The 13003-nt window shown below is 36.8% G+C and overlaps 1 protein-coding gene across 1 annotated transcript in view; it reads right to left on the minus strand.

Annotated features, from left to right (window-relative positions):
• ERICH3 (glutamate rich 3) overlaps nucleotides 1-13003 on the minus strand; it is a 61075-nt gene that overhangs the window by 18263 nt on the left and 29809 nt on the right. The window contains exon 6 of the mRNA XM_028142437.2: nucleotides 6374-6610. Within this exon, the coding sequence (XP_027998238.2) occupies nucleotides 6374-6610 (237 nt within the window). The remainder of the gene's footprint in view (nucleotides 1-6373; nucleotides 6611-13003) is intronic.

The raw sequence follows: 13003 nt of genomic DNA on the forward strand, positions 1-13003 counted from the left end.
TGGTGAGGGTAGCTGACCTCCCATATAAACTCATTTCAGTTTTTGAATTTCTCTCTAACCTCACCATTTAATTTTGCTTCACTCTCATTCTTTACTGTCATTTTCATACAGACACTGGGGCAAGACTTGGCATATAAAAAAATGCTCAAAATGTGTTAGGGCTGTGGAATTGGATTTTCAACACTAATTTTATTTATTTTCTTAGAAATAAAGCAAGTTTTACATAAAGGATCTTTGAGTGTGTATTTGTGAATGTTTTTGTCATTAAGAGGGAACAAGTAATCTCAGAGACATGTTGGAAATCAACTCTTCCTCCCACTTAATTCCATTTGTCTCTCCAGTGTTCCCTCCAGGTATTGATGCTGAAAGCATCTGCTCTTAGTCTTCCTGGTTAAAAAAAAAAAAATGATGTGCACGTGTTGCCTGAGACCTAAAGCCAGCAAGTGTGGTGCCCCGTTCCATGACCTAAGCAGGATCTCTGACTTTTCTCTCTCTACATTCAGTCAGTCACTAAATCCTTCACTGTCCTCTCTTTTCATGTCATTGATAACTATTCATTGATAACTTCCTTCTTCTGCATCACCACTATTTTACACAGCATGAGACAGAAAAATTTGGATCACCCAATGACATACCATACCATATATCCCAACTCAGTGGGCTCAATACTCTTCTGAACTCTAATATGAATTATGTATCTCTTTCCCATTCCTTAGTCTAAGGAATTGACTAAGCAAAACCTACATAAATTCTGCTCCTATTTTCTTCAAATTAACTGACACGTCAATTTATTTTTACACTATTACTTGTATTAATACTTCTACATTGATTATATTTATATCCATAAAAATATGTTTATATTAGATACTGTGGTTCAGTCAATATTTTCATGTATAATAATGCTGATTAGACAAGTGCTTTGCATTCAATAAATATTGTCAAATGAATATATGCTTAATGAATATATAAATAGAAATCATGAAATTCTATCTATGAATAGTAACTAGTTATTAGTATTATGGGAGAGCATGTAGCTTCATACTGATCATTCATTACTCAATTCATCAATGAGACAAATATATACATTACTTTGTAAGAATAAATATTTACAGGTAAATGTAGACATAGCAGGAAGGAAATAAAAAGAAAATAAGAATAAAAGTTCCTTCATCTTTACCTCTAATTTCACTTTATAAACATTAAAACAAACACTTAAAATACTGAGAATATAATAAAATCGTGTGTCACATTGTGCTACAGCCTAAGTCTTTTTACATTTATCCATTAATCTAGCCAACCAGCCTGGCATTCCATAAGATTTTATTGGGTGCCTGGGCAGTGCCTTTGCTTTGAATCTCAAAGCTATAAAAAAATACTTCATGGAAAGTATTTTATGTGAACTAAAAGATGCTGCTTCATTTAAATATTTATCATGGCCCTAACTGGTTTGGCTCAGTGGATAGAGCATCGGCCTGCAGACTCAGGGTCCCAGGTTCGATTCCAGTCAAGGGCATGCACCTTGGTTGCGGGCACATCCCCAGTAGGGAATGTGCAGGAGGCAGCCGATAGATGTTTCTCACTCATGGATGTTTCTAACTCTCTATCCCTTTCCCTTCCTCTCTGTAAAAAATCAATAAAAATATATTTTAAAAATAAATAAAAAATTAAATATTTACCATGACTTCCTACTTCAACAACTGAAAAGTAAATATAGATTAAGTGTGGGGAAGTGCGGGACTTGGTGGGAAAGTCTGTAAGGAGGATTCTCTGAAAGGTCGGAGGCCTCTGGGAGACCTTGCCAAAGGTGGCAGCCCCTGACTTGATTTTTCCAAACAAGTCCAAGCCCCTGGGTATTTTACTGGAATCTTTATGTTTAGACTTCAAAACATCCTTGCTTAGAGGACACATACGTTTTCTCAAGGTTACTTACCCTGCTGGTAGTATCTACTAGTTCATTTTAGTTCAAGCTGCTGTTACAGTAAAAGCCTAAGGAGGCAAGCGAATGAAGCTACTTGGTGGCTACAGCCAAGCAGTCCCCTAGCCTCTCTTTCACAGAAACACGTGTCAGAGTAATCATTCATCCGTTGTTCAGGGTCTGCTGGTCAGTCCCGGCAATTAATGACTTTTTGCCATTAAGAAAAATTAAAGTTTGACCTATCATGCAAAAATCACACATATAGACTTTGACCAAAAGGCCTCCTACAATCTTCCCTTAATATTTTCTGGCCCAACCAGCAGACAAGTTACACTGAAGTTCACAGCGTGTGGTTTCGTAGCATGTATAGTATCAGATAGAAGGAGCAGCCTTTCCTCATATGCATCTCTTCAAGCCCATAGGCCAAGAAATGAAGAGAGAGATCCTTGCAGTCTGTAAGTCAAGTAAACAGAATATTTTTGTGACTCTGGGATTTTAAAATTCTATATGGCCTATTTCTTCAACAGACTGGAAAATGGCACAAGGGAAATGTTATCATTTTTTTTTATTAGTAGAAAATATTTGCTTTAATTTTTAAGTTCTTCTCTTTGTATTCTAGGAACGAACACTGTCTCCCCACACTCTTCTCACATCTTTCTCATAAGGAGCTACTTAGCCTTTAGCTGTTACTCATAGGCACTATCATCCAAACTGTCCATAAAAGGATGAAAGTATATTCTCAGTATCATGACACTGTCCCCTCAACCTTACAACATTCATTTACGACAATATGTTTTCATTTGGTGAATTAGCAGCTGGGGTTGCCAACACAAATGCAGAGAAAAAGAAGCTGTCCTTCTTTATAAACGATGGGAAGTCTCACACATCATTCCTAAAGCAGGGTCTTCTCTGAGTCAGCTCTCAGTCCCTAGCACTCTATCACTCACATCCTGTTCAGCACGGTGTATTCATCAAGGCCGGCGGCGCAATTGTTAGCTGGCAGTTTAAATGGGGCCAACTTGTCACAAGAGTGACAGCCTGGGCAATTGTTTGCCCTCTGGGAACAGGTGCAGGCAGGTTCAAATGAAACACATCCAAATACTAAGAGCAAGATTCTTAATCATGTCAATAAAAGGGATGTACTGGTGTCTGGGATTCAGTGGTCACAATATGCCTCTTACGCTTTTGAAGATGAAGTGATGTCTGGCTTTTCAGTAGAGTGTTCCAAGGGATCTATCATGACATTATCATTTTTAATACATGCTACTTGTTTGCTGGATGAAATCTGTAATTCTGATATTCCACACACTAAAAGGCATGCTTTTAAATAGCATAGGGTCAGGTTATCAAAACAAAGGGATGGAAAAATAAACAAGCATGATGGTGGAAGAAAGAAAGATTAACAAACATTTTATTTCAAAATAATGTCAAAGTTTTGATGTATATACCAAAGATACAAAGGAGCTCTAAAAGTATAGCTTAAAAACATCATTATTGAAAATTAAAACAAAATTATTGGCCAATTTAATTATTGGCTCTTAAATTCCTCAACACTTACGGACTAGATTTTATACATTCTAATAGTTTCACTACAGATCTATTTAAAATATTCTATATTCTATATCTATATAATGCAGCAAAGCTTATACAAATTTTTTCAATAAAATTCCAATAATAATCATATAGCATAAATGTAAGTAGATTTTATGACACTAACAAATGTAACTTAGTGTTCTTGATGTTAAAAAAATTGTACTTGCTTAATAGTTACAAAAGATCTTTTAGGAAATCACCTCTGTGAGCAATAACAAGATAACAGCTTTCATTGGGTAATTAACTTAGATGTTATCAATATCTATAATTTGTTTATTCTGAACTGGCATAATTACCTTGAGCAAAATTTAACACACACAAAAAAAAACATAAATATAAACCAAACTACTGAATGATAGAGTCTCATAAAGTAAAGACCTCAGTGAAAGTTAATGGAGTAGAAATGTGTCAGAGGAGGAGGGGTATGAGCTGGAACTGAGCAAAAGGCCTGGGAATAGATTGGGAAGTCTATCCAGAGAGGAGAAACATGAACTAGGGTAAAATTTTAAAAACCTCCATTTTCTCTGTTTAAAAATAAAACAAAACTAACAAAGGAACAAAAACAGAGACTAGAGAACAGGATTTTAAAAAAGCTCAAGATAAATGCCTCTAAAATGTTTATTCTTAAGGAAATATAATCCCTTTATTGAGGGGATTTGCTTTAATTTTGTGTAAGGGGAGATTTTCTTATTCGGAGAAACGTTATATTTGTATTTTCCAGAATTCAGGCTCTGCAGTTGGTAATGTGAGTTCTGACTGTGGGAGTTACTTAATCTCACCATTTCCAAGTTTATTTGTAAAATAGAGATAAAAGGAAAGTGCCTGCTTATTGTTTGAGGTAAATCAGATGATTCATTGAAAATATTTAGCACAGTGCTTAAGCACAAAATATAATCTTAATAAATAATAACTATAGAATGCCTTTCTAAACACAAAATTCCAATTATTTATATGTAAGCAGTATTCAGTGTTAAAGCTTACATATCATTGTCAGTTATTCCGTAATTACACGTCTAAATGGCTTAAGTTTTCCCAAGATCCAAGTATTGCCTACACCCTCTGTTAGAACATAAAAAAAAAAAAAAAAATTATCTTAGAAAAAAAATCTGTCTGATCCAAGAAATCAAGCTAATTATGTAGCACAAAAATAATATCAGATGACCATATATTAAATGAATGTACTGAATCTTTATGAAAGCAAAACTTGCTAATTTCCCACCATTATTGAAGAAATTAAAAAATTGAGTCCTGTATTTTGAACCAGTTATACCTATATGCAAACACAGTTTCAATCCTTTTCCAGGTTCAAGTCATTTGTATAGTTGCTTTAAAGTTTGATTCAGATGACTCTACTTTTCCATAGAATTCTTTAATTTTCTCTATTTCAGACAGGACTATATACTTTCCCAATATTGACATTCAAATTGAGAAAACAACTTATATTAGGCACATGTAGAAACTTAAAAGGTAAGTAGTAAGAGAATTTATAGAAAAGGTCTACTTTACAAAATGTTGTTTATAAAACAACATTCAATGTTTGACCATTAATCTGGACTGGTTCTTTCAACTGTAATAAAAATTAGAGTAAATTTTATTTTCAAGTTTATTGATAGGTAACACCATTCTAAATGTTTACATTATGTCTTACTCTTTACTTTGACTGTCAGAAAGTTTAGGATTAAATTTTTGGTTCAAGCACAGTCATAATTTCATCTGTTGTTCCTAGTAAAATTATCTTCTTTTTAACTCTAACTTCTGTTCTTTATCATCTTGTGTATGTGTGCATGGAATTTTTGAATAGGCTTACTTGAATATTTTCTTGAAGAGAGCAGAACTATAAAGATTTGCTTGGGTGATTACTTGATTACTTAGTTTACTCTTACTTTATATTATCCTAATATAGTCCTTAAATTCAAATTTTTGAGATTTTATTAGAACAAATTTTGAGAGGTGAAAACAATGAGGAAAGTGAAGAGTAACTCAAAAATTCATCATAATATGACCTCATTCTTTAGTCTAAAGTAAATGGGTTCCTTCTTTGATTGGACATAATTTCAGTGGATTAAAATCTTTAAAAGGGTCTTAAAAATTTAAGATAGTCTCATATGATGAGGGTTTCTTTCTCTAATTGAAAAGATCTGTGTTTTCCCTGAGACCATTCAGAGTTATTTTAGGCTTGAAGATTGTGTGGAGGCCACTTTTGCCAAGAGAAATAATCCTTCCATGAAACTAATATGCCATTATCACGTGTTCAAGGTAAATTGAGGAAAACAAACAAACAAACAAAAAAAAAAACCATGAACCTAAGACAGGAATCTTCAACTTTTCATTTAATTGAGTATAGGCTACTGTTCATTTTTCCAGAGCCACAAAATGGTGTGTGTGTATGTGTGTGTGTTGTATAAAGGGGGGTAGTTTAGGATAAAAAAATAATTTTCTAAATAAACAGCAGATGTGTCACTATAAGCTTTACCTGACATCCAGCTGAAAAATCTTAGCAAACTAAGGAAAGAAGAAGGATTAAAGAGTCACTCCATAATTTGGATATCTACAGAAGACTGATTGATTAGCACCCTCTGGTTGGGAAAACATGCTCTAAACATTCCCTTAAAAGAAGATTATCTCATCTATAATAATAAAAGCATAATATGCTAATTAGACCGGATGATCTTCTGGACAAAGCCAGGGCTGCGAGGGAAGCCTGGGTCCCGGGTGCCAGAGGGTAGCTGGTGCTGGCAGCCAGGGGAAGGAAGGCCTACTCTTGCGTGAATTTCATGCATTGGGCCTCTAGTTAAATATAAAGAAGAAAATTGGAATGCACACTTGTTCAACAGTCTATGTCATATGATAAACTAAACGACTTGCCTTGTTTATCTTCTTCCAATTCACTATCAGAGCATCCATCACTCTCATCTTTCACACTGTCATCAGCATCTGGTGCCTCCTGTGATGAGGTTTCACTGTCTTTTTCAGGGTCTAAATTATCTTTTTCATCGTCTGATGGTGACTTTAACATTTCATTCATTTGATCATCAGCCTGTCCTTCTTTATTAGCTTTCTCATCTTGTTTCTCCTCGTCTACTTCAAAATCTTCTTCATATTCTGAGAAAAAAAAATTCTCCACTATGAAAATGAAAATAGAATCCCTAATACTTAACTGATTTCACTTTTAATATATTTTATTGATTTTTTACAGAGAGGAAGGGAGAGGGATAGAGAGTTAGAAACATCGATGGGAGAGAAACATCAATCAGCTGCCTCCTGCACACCTCCTACTGGGGATGTGCCCAAAACCAAAGTACATGCCCTTGACCAGTAATCGAACCTGGGACCTTTCAGTCTGTAGGCCGACGCTCTATCCACTGAGCCCAACCAGTTAGGGCTTAACTGAATTCACTTTAATGAGAACTTTGACTCGATTATCTTCTTTTCTTGGGGTCTTTCTTCACTTTTATTTCACACAATTAGTGAACATGGAAAACTAACAGTGAATGATCAAGATTGCAATCAGTTATATATAGAAGAGCACAAAAGAAATGAGGCTCCAAATGACAAGTCTGAAACCTAATAAGAGTTCATTTACAAAAGGACATCATCTAACAATAACCAAAATGGATAAGAGAAGAACTTGATAGAAAACAATAAATTAGAAATAAATTAAAAATGAAAAGAATAGGATCATAATAATGAAAGTTAATTTGCAGATCCAGTGAGGTCATATTTCATATAAAAAATGTTCAAAATATTTGGATATCAAGTTAATGAATAGTGAAGTGGAAAAATGTAATTAATCAAGTCCAAAGGCCCTGAGAAGTAACACTGTGAAAAGCACATTTTTTTTGAGAACCAAATGGACCTCAAGAAAAGGCATTATGAAGAATTCTATACCTAGGCCGGGACTGCAATCATATGCATTATTCATCCCTACAATCAATTAAATAATTATATTCCAAGGGTAAAAATTCATATAGCATAGAATATTACTTTTCCAGCCACTAATTTGCTTCATTCCCTGCAGCGGCGCAACAAGTCTGCAGCAGAAAAAAAAAATTGTCACATCATATGAACTCCAGCTGTCCCTTGTGGTTAGAAATTTTCACCTTTCATATTTAATTGTTCCCCTTTTCTTTCACTAAAAACTAACAATCTTGGAGTAACAACATGCTGAGGATAGAGAGTAAAAGGATTTCGTGCAGAATCAATTAGGCAAATAAACAATTATCTTTAAGATGAAAATTATAGGGAAAGTAAAGGTTTCCCTATTTTGAATGTTTTAGTTATTAGGTATACTGATTTATTTTCCAGTGGTGGGGGCCTCTCCGGTAATTGTGTGAGAGTTATCCACCCTGTCCAATGAAAGAAACTTAATTTAGAAATGCAAGCCCTATGTGTATATATATATATATATATATAAAAACCCTGTTAATGCAGAATAGAGACTGTATGAAGGAGATGTAAGAGGAAAAGTGAAATCAGAAACTTAAATAAAAGCAAAGAGAATTCATCACAAGATTATTTTCATGAAAGAGATTTAATATGAAGAACATTAAGTGAAAATTATTATCAGTAAGAATTATAAAGCACGCAAGAAGATGAAGAATTTGGTTAATATTGCACGAAGCAAACAGGAAATAGAATAAAAACAAATGAATCTTTTGATTTAAATTTTCAGGCCAAGTAATAGAATAATTCTTCACTTAGCCCAGTTAGCTATCAATCAATAAGCCTTTATATGGAAGAGAAAAACACTGGAAGATAAAACATATTACAGTAACACAACACTTACCATCAATAAATCTCCACGTTTTGTTGAGAAAATTAGACATATTTACAGAAGAGCTACTGTACTCATAGAAGTTTGTATACATAGTCCTCAGTACTGTTTGTTTCAATATTACTGGTCTCCATTGCAATGGATTTTTATATAGGATTTGATTAATTATATGAAATAGTACAAAATGAGTGGAATGGAATCAAAGGAGAGCAGAAAGGCATTTGGAGATTGTGGAAAACTTTATAAAACGAGTTTAGGCTAGCCACAGAATGCACACACAGGGAGAAACACACACATATATCACTTTTCAGATATTTGCTCCTGGTCACAGGATAAGCAGGGGGCCAGAGAGCACTTGCATGAATTAGGTAATTCCACCAACAATACTAGATAGTATTAATTCCATCAATGGGGAAAGATGAGAGTTTTTGAGTCAGGCAGTCACCTGTCCAAGCCCAGTTCAAACACTCACTAGCTGTGTGACTTAAGCAATCTGCCTCAAAAAGCTGTGGTACTAAAAGCAATCAGCCCTGGAACATGCTTAGCACAGTGCCACAGCCAGTAGGTGCCTACTCAATATTAGGCATTTAGTAGTAATAGGGATTGTGATTGGGGGATGGAGGGAGTTGGTTGCAGAACAAGAGAAATTACACACACAGTATGTGCTCTATACACTTTGAGGGAAGCACCTGATTAAAGCCAGCAATGTACAAATGTCCACAATTAGAACACAATTACAGTTATGTTATTGAAGCAGAGCAGAAAATTGAAGGAACATGCAGTGACCACACGAAAACTCCCTGCCTTCTATTTTGCAGGAGCTTCTGTGTTTTTCCCCAAAGTATGAAATGTAAGGCTGCCTTGGTTTTATTTTACCCACCACTATCATCGCATCTAAATATCAGCCTTCTATGAACCACGTTCTCTTAGCATTACAGATCAAAGCGTGCCTCCTGTGTCATCCACTCCCGTGTTTTCAATATGAATGAACTGGTGGTATGCTTTCTGGATTCCTTTTCATGATTTCGTTTTCTCCCCCATCTCATCTTCCTGCTTCCTGAGAATTTAATTAGCTTGTTGTTTACCATCCTCACTAATGAGGAAGAGAGTCAGCACGAGGTCAACATCAAACCAGCTGCAACCCTCCCTCACTGACCTCCTCAAGCTTCTCGTGCCCTTCCCATCAGCCACTGTTCTGCAGAGAGCTGAAGCCTTGCTGCTGCTGCTGCTGCTGCTTTTTTTTTTTTTTTTTAATGGAAATGGGCAATTAAAGTCCATTAACTAGCCAACCCAGAAGAAAAATTCTTGGAAAAGCTGTATTTTAGGCATCAACTATGCTACTCACAGCACTGGCCATGTTGGTTTGAGAGAGAATAAGGGAAGAAACCGAAAAGCCTCAACTGAACATGGCTTTAATAATAAACCTACAGATCTTGAGATTTAAAAACAAATGGGAAAACATCCCATTTGTGAATCTCTCTGTTATTGATGTTGCTATAGATATTTCTAAATTCTCAGTCTAAGATAACAATAAAGACTAGAAGGGATCATGGAGAGAGAGAGGTAACTGGGCCAAAGTGTTAGAAGGGAAATCTTTTTGAAGATAGTCACATGATTTCAGTAACAAACAAGCATAGAATCCAGTGTCCCGCCAGCCCTGGGATTACTGCCTTGGATTACTGAAACCCTTGGGCAGCAACAAGAAGCGGTGAGGAAGATACCGAGGATGCGCCTTTTCCTGATGCAGCCTCTTCACAGGCCATCCCCAGCCCAAGGCCTTCGCTCCTGCAATCCAGGCTTTGTCTTCTGCATATAAGGGGGATTCTCAGGCAGCTCCAGTTCTTCCTTCCTTCCTTCCTTCCTTCCTTCCTTCCTTCCTTCCTTCCTTCCTTCCTTCCTTTCTTTCTTCCTTTCTTCCTTTCTTCCTTTCTTCCTTCCTTCCTTCCTTCCTTTCTTCCTTCCTTCCTTCCTTCCTTCCTTCCTTCCTTCCTTCCTTCCTTCCTTCCTTCCTTCCTTTCTTTCTTTCTTTCTTTCTTTCTTTCTTTCTTTCTTTCTTTCATAGTTCTTTATTGTTGGAAGTATTACATATGTCCCCCTTCTTCCCCCATTGACCCCCTCCAACCCACCCCCGCCCACCTCCCCAGGCCTTCAGCACCCTATTGCCTATGTCCATGGGTTATGCATATGTGCATACAAGGTCTTTGGTTGATCTCTTCCCACCCACCCTCCCACCCTCCTCACCTTCCCTCTGAGATTCCCCACTTGTTCCATGCTTCCATGTCTCTGAATCCACTCCATTCATCAGTTTATTTTGTTACTTAGATTCCACATATGAGTGAGATCATGTGATATTTGTCTTTCTCTGATTGACTTATTTCACTTAGCATGATACTCTCTAGGTCCCTCCATGCTGTCTCAAAGGGTAAGAGATTCTTCTTTTTTACTGCTGCATAGTATTCCATGGTGTAAATGTACCACAGCTTTTTTATCCACTCATCTACTGGTGGGTATTTGGGCTGTTTCCAGGTCTTAGCTATTGTAATGGTGCTCCTATGAATATAGGGGTGCATACATTCTTTCTGATTGGTGTTTCAGGTTTCTTAGGATATATAGTCCTGGCAGTGGGATCACTGGCTCAAATGGCAGTTCCATATTTAAATTTTTGAGGAAACTCCATAATGTGGTTTTAATTTGCTTCTCTCTGATGATCAATGACTTTGAGAATTTTTTCATATGTCTCTTGGCCATCTGTATGTACACTTTGGAGAAGTGTCTATTTAGGTCCTTTGCCCATTTTTTAATTGGATTGTCTTCTTTTTGTTAAGTTGTACAAATTCCTTATATATTTTGGATATTAACCTGTTATCAGATGTATCATTGCCAATATGTTCTCCCATACAGTAGGCTCTCTTTTCCTTTTGTTGATAGTTTCTTTTGCTGTGCAGAAGCTTTTTATTTTGATGTAGTCCCATTTGTTTTTCTCCTTAGTTACCTTTGCCCTAGGACCGTGGTCGGCAAACTGCGGCTCGCGAGCCACATGCGGCTCTTTGGCCCCTTGCGTGTGGCTCTTCCACAAAATACCACTGCCTGGGCGAGTCTATTTTGAAGAAGTGGCGTTAGAAGAAGTTTAAGTTTAAAAAATTTGGCTCTCAAAAGAAATTTCAATCGTTGTACTATTGATATTTGGCTTTGTTGACTAATAAGTTTGCCGACCATTGCCCTAGGAGATGTATCAGTAAACATGTTGCTATGAGAGGTGTCTGAGATTTTGAGGCAACTTCATTTCTGATGTATCAGCCACAACCAGGTAACGTCAAGCACAGCTTGCACAGAATAGGAGGTTGGATAGTGTTTGAAAGTCTGGGCTTTGGAATTAGACAAACCTGGGTGTTGAAGAGTAGCAGAATATGCCACCCTGAAATACACAATTTTGGCGTAGGCTAATGGCAACTGGGAAGAAGCAGATACAATAAAGCTCTCTACCCACACCCCCATTTGCCTAAAAGCAAGACATACATTTGTGAAGGTGTTGTCCTTCCCTTTCTAGCAGGAAGTATGGAAGTTAATCACAGAAGACAACTTCTAGACTTTATCCCAGCTATACACCAGAGGAGTCAACCTAACGAACATCAGTAAAACTAGACCTTATCTATCCATTAGTTCCCCGTATAATTGCCTTTCCACAATTTGCTGTCCCTGGACACTCAAAGTCCTTTTCCTTTGTCCTGTCACTTCACTAAAAATATATTGCTCATTTTGTTATTATGTCATATAAAGTCAATGTCTAACCACTCCTTTGAGTTACTCAGGTCCAAGTGCTCCCACATGTTTGTGTGATGTGTATGCTAATAAATTTCTGTGTTTTCCCCTTGTTAATCTCTTCGGTCAGTCTAACTTTTAAGGACCCAGCCAATGAACCTAAGATGGGTAAAGGGAAAAAGTTTTTCTTCTCCTACGGCTTGAATCCTAGTTCTGCTACTTTTTCTCACTATGTCTGAATCTCAGTTTCCCAACTTGTAAAACAAAGGCAATAATAATAATAATAATAATAATATAATAAAAATAATAATAATAATATCTACCACATGAAATGATGAGGATAAAATGACAGTGTGTGTAAAGTGCCTGGCTCAGTGCTCACTGCCTGGCCCTTTTAGTGTTCCTATTACTACTACTTTAGTTATGTATGTTGAGACAGGGAGAGAGAGAGAGAGAGAGAGAGAGAGAGAGAGAGGAGAAAAAGAAGAGGAAGAAGGAGGAGGAGAAAGAAGTGAAGGAGCAAAAGAAAGAGAAGGAAGAGTGACGGAGGAGAGGAGAGAGTAGGAAAGGCCAGGGAGTGAAGGAGAGGAGAAAAGAAGAAGGGAGGAGAAGAATAAGAAAACAATAAGGTGAACAGGTAGACTCTAGGACCCCAAGCCTATGGCAACTGTTTCTAGCTATGGAATACTCTACCTCCATACAATCATATAGATTGTGCCTACCTGATGCCATCAATAATCACCATTATCACCAAGGCAAGTACTGTGCATTCAAATACTCAACAACAACAAAAAAATAGCCATGGTCAGTGTGCTCAATGGTTAGAGCATCAGCCTGTGGACTGAAGGGTCACAGGTTTGATTCCCAGTCAAGGGCATGTACTTGGGTTGCAGGTTCGTTCCCCAGCCTGCTCAGGGTGGGTGCAGGAGGCAACCAATGAATGTGTCTCTCACATCGATGTT

This window comes from Eptesicus fuscus, chromosome 9, assembly GCF_027574615.1.
Source record: "Eptesicus fuscus isolate TK198812 chromosome 9, DD_ASM_mEF_20220401, whole genome shotgun sequence".
NCBI lineage: Eukaryota > Metazoa > Chordata > Mammalia > Chiroptera > Vespertilionidae > Eptesicus > Eptesicus fuscus.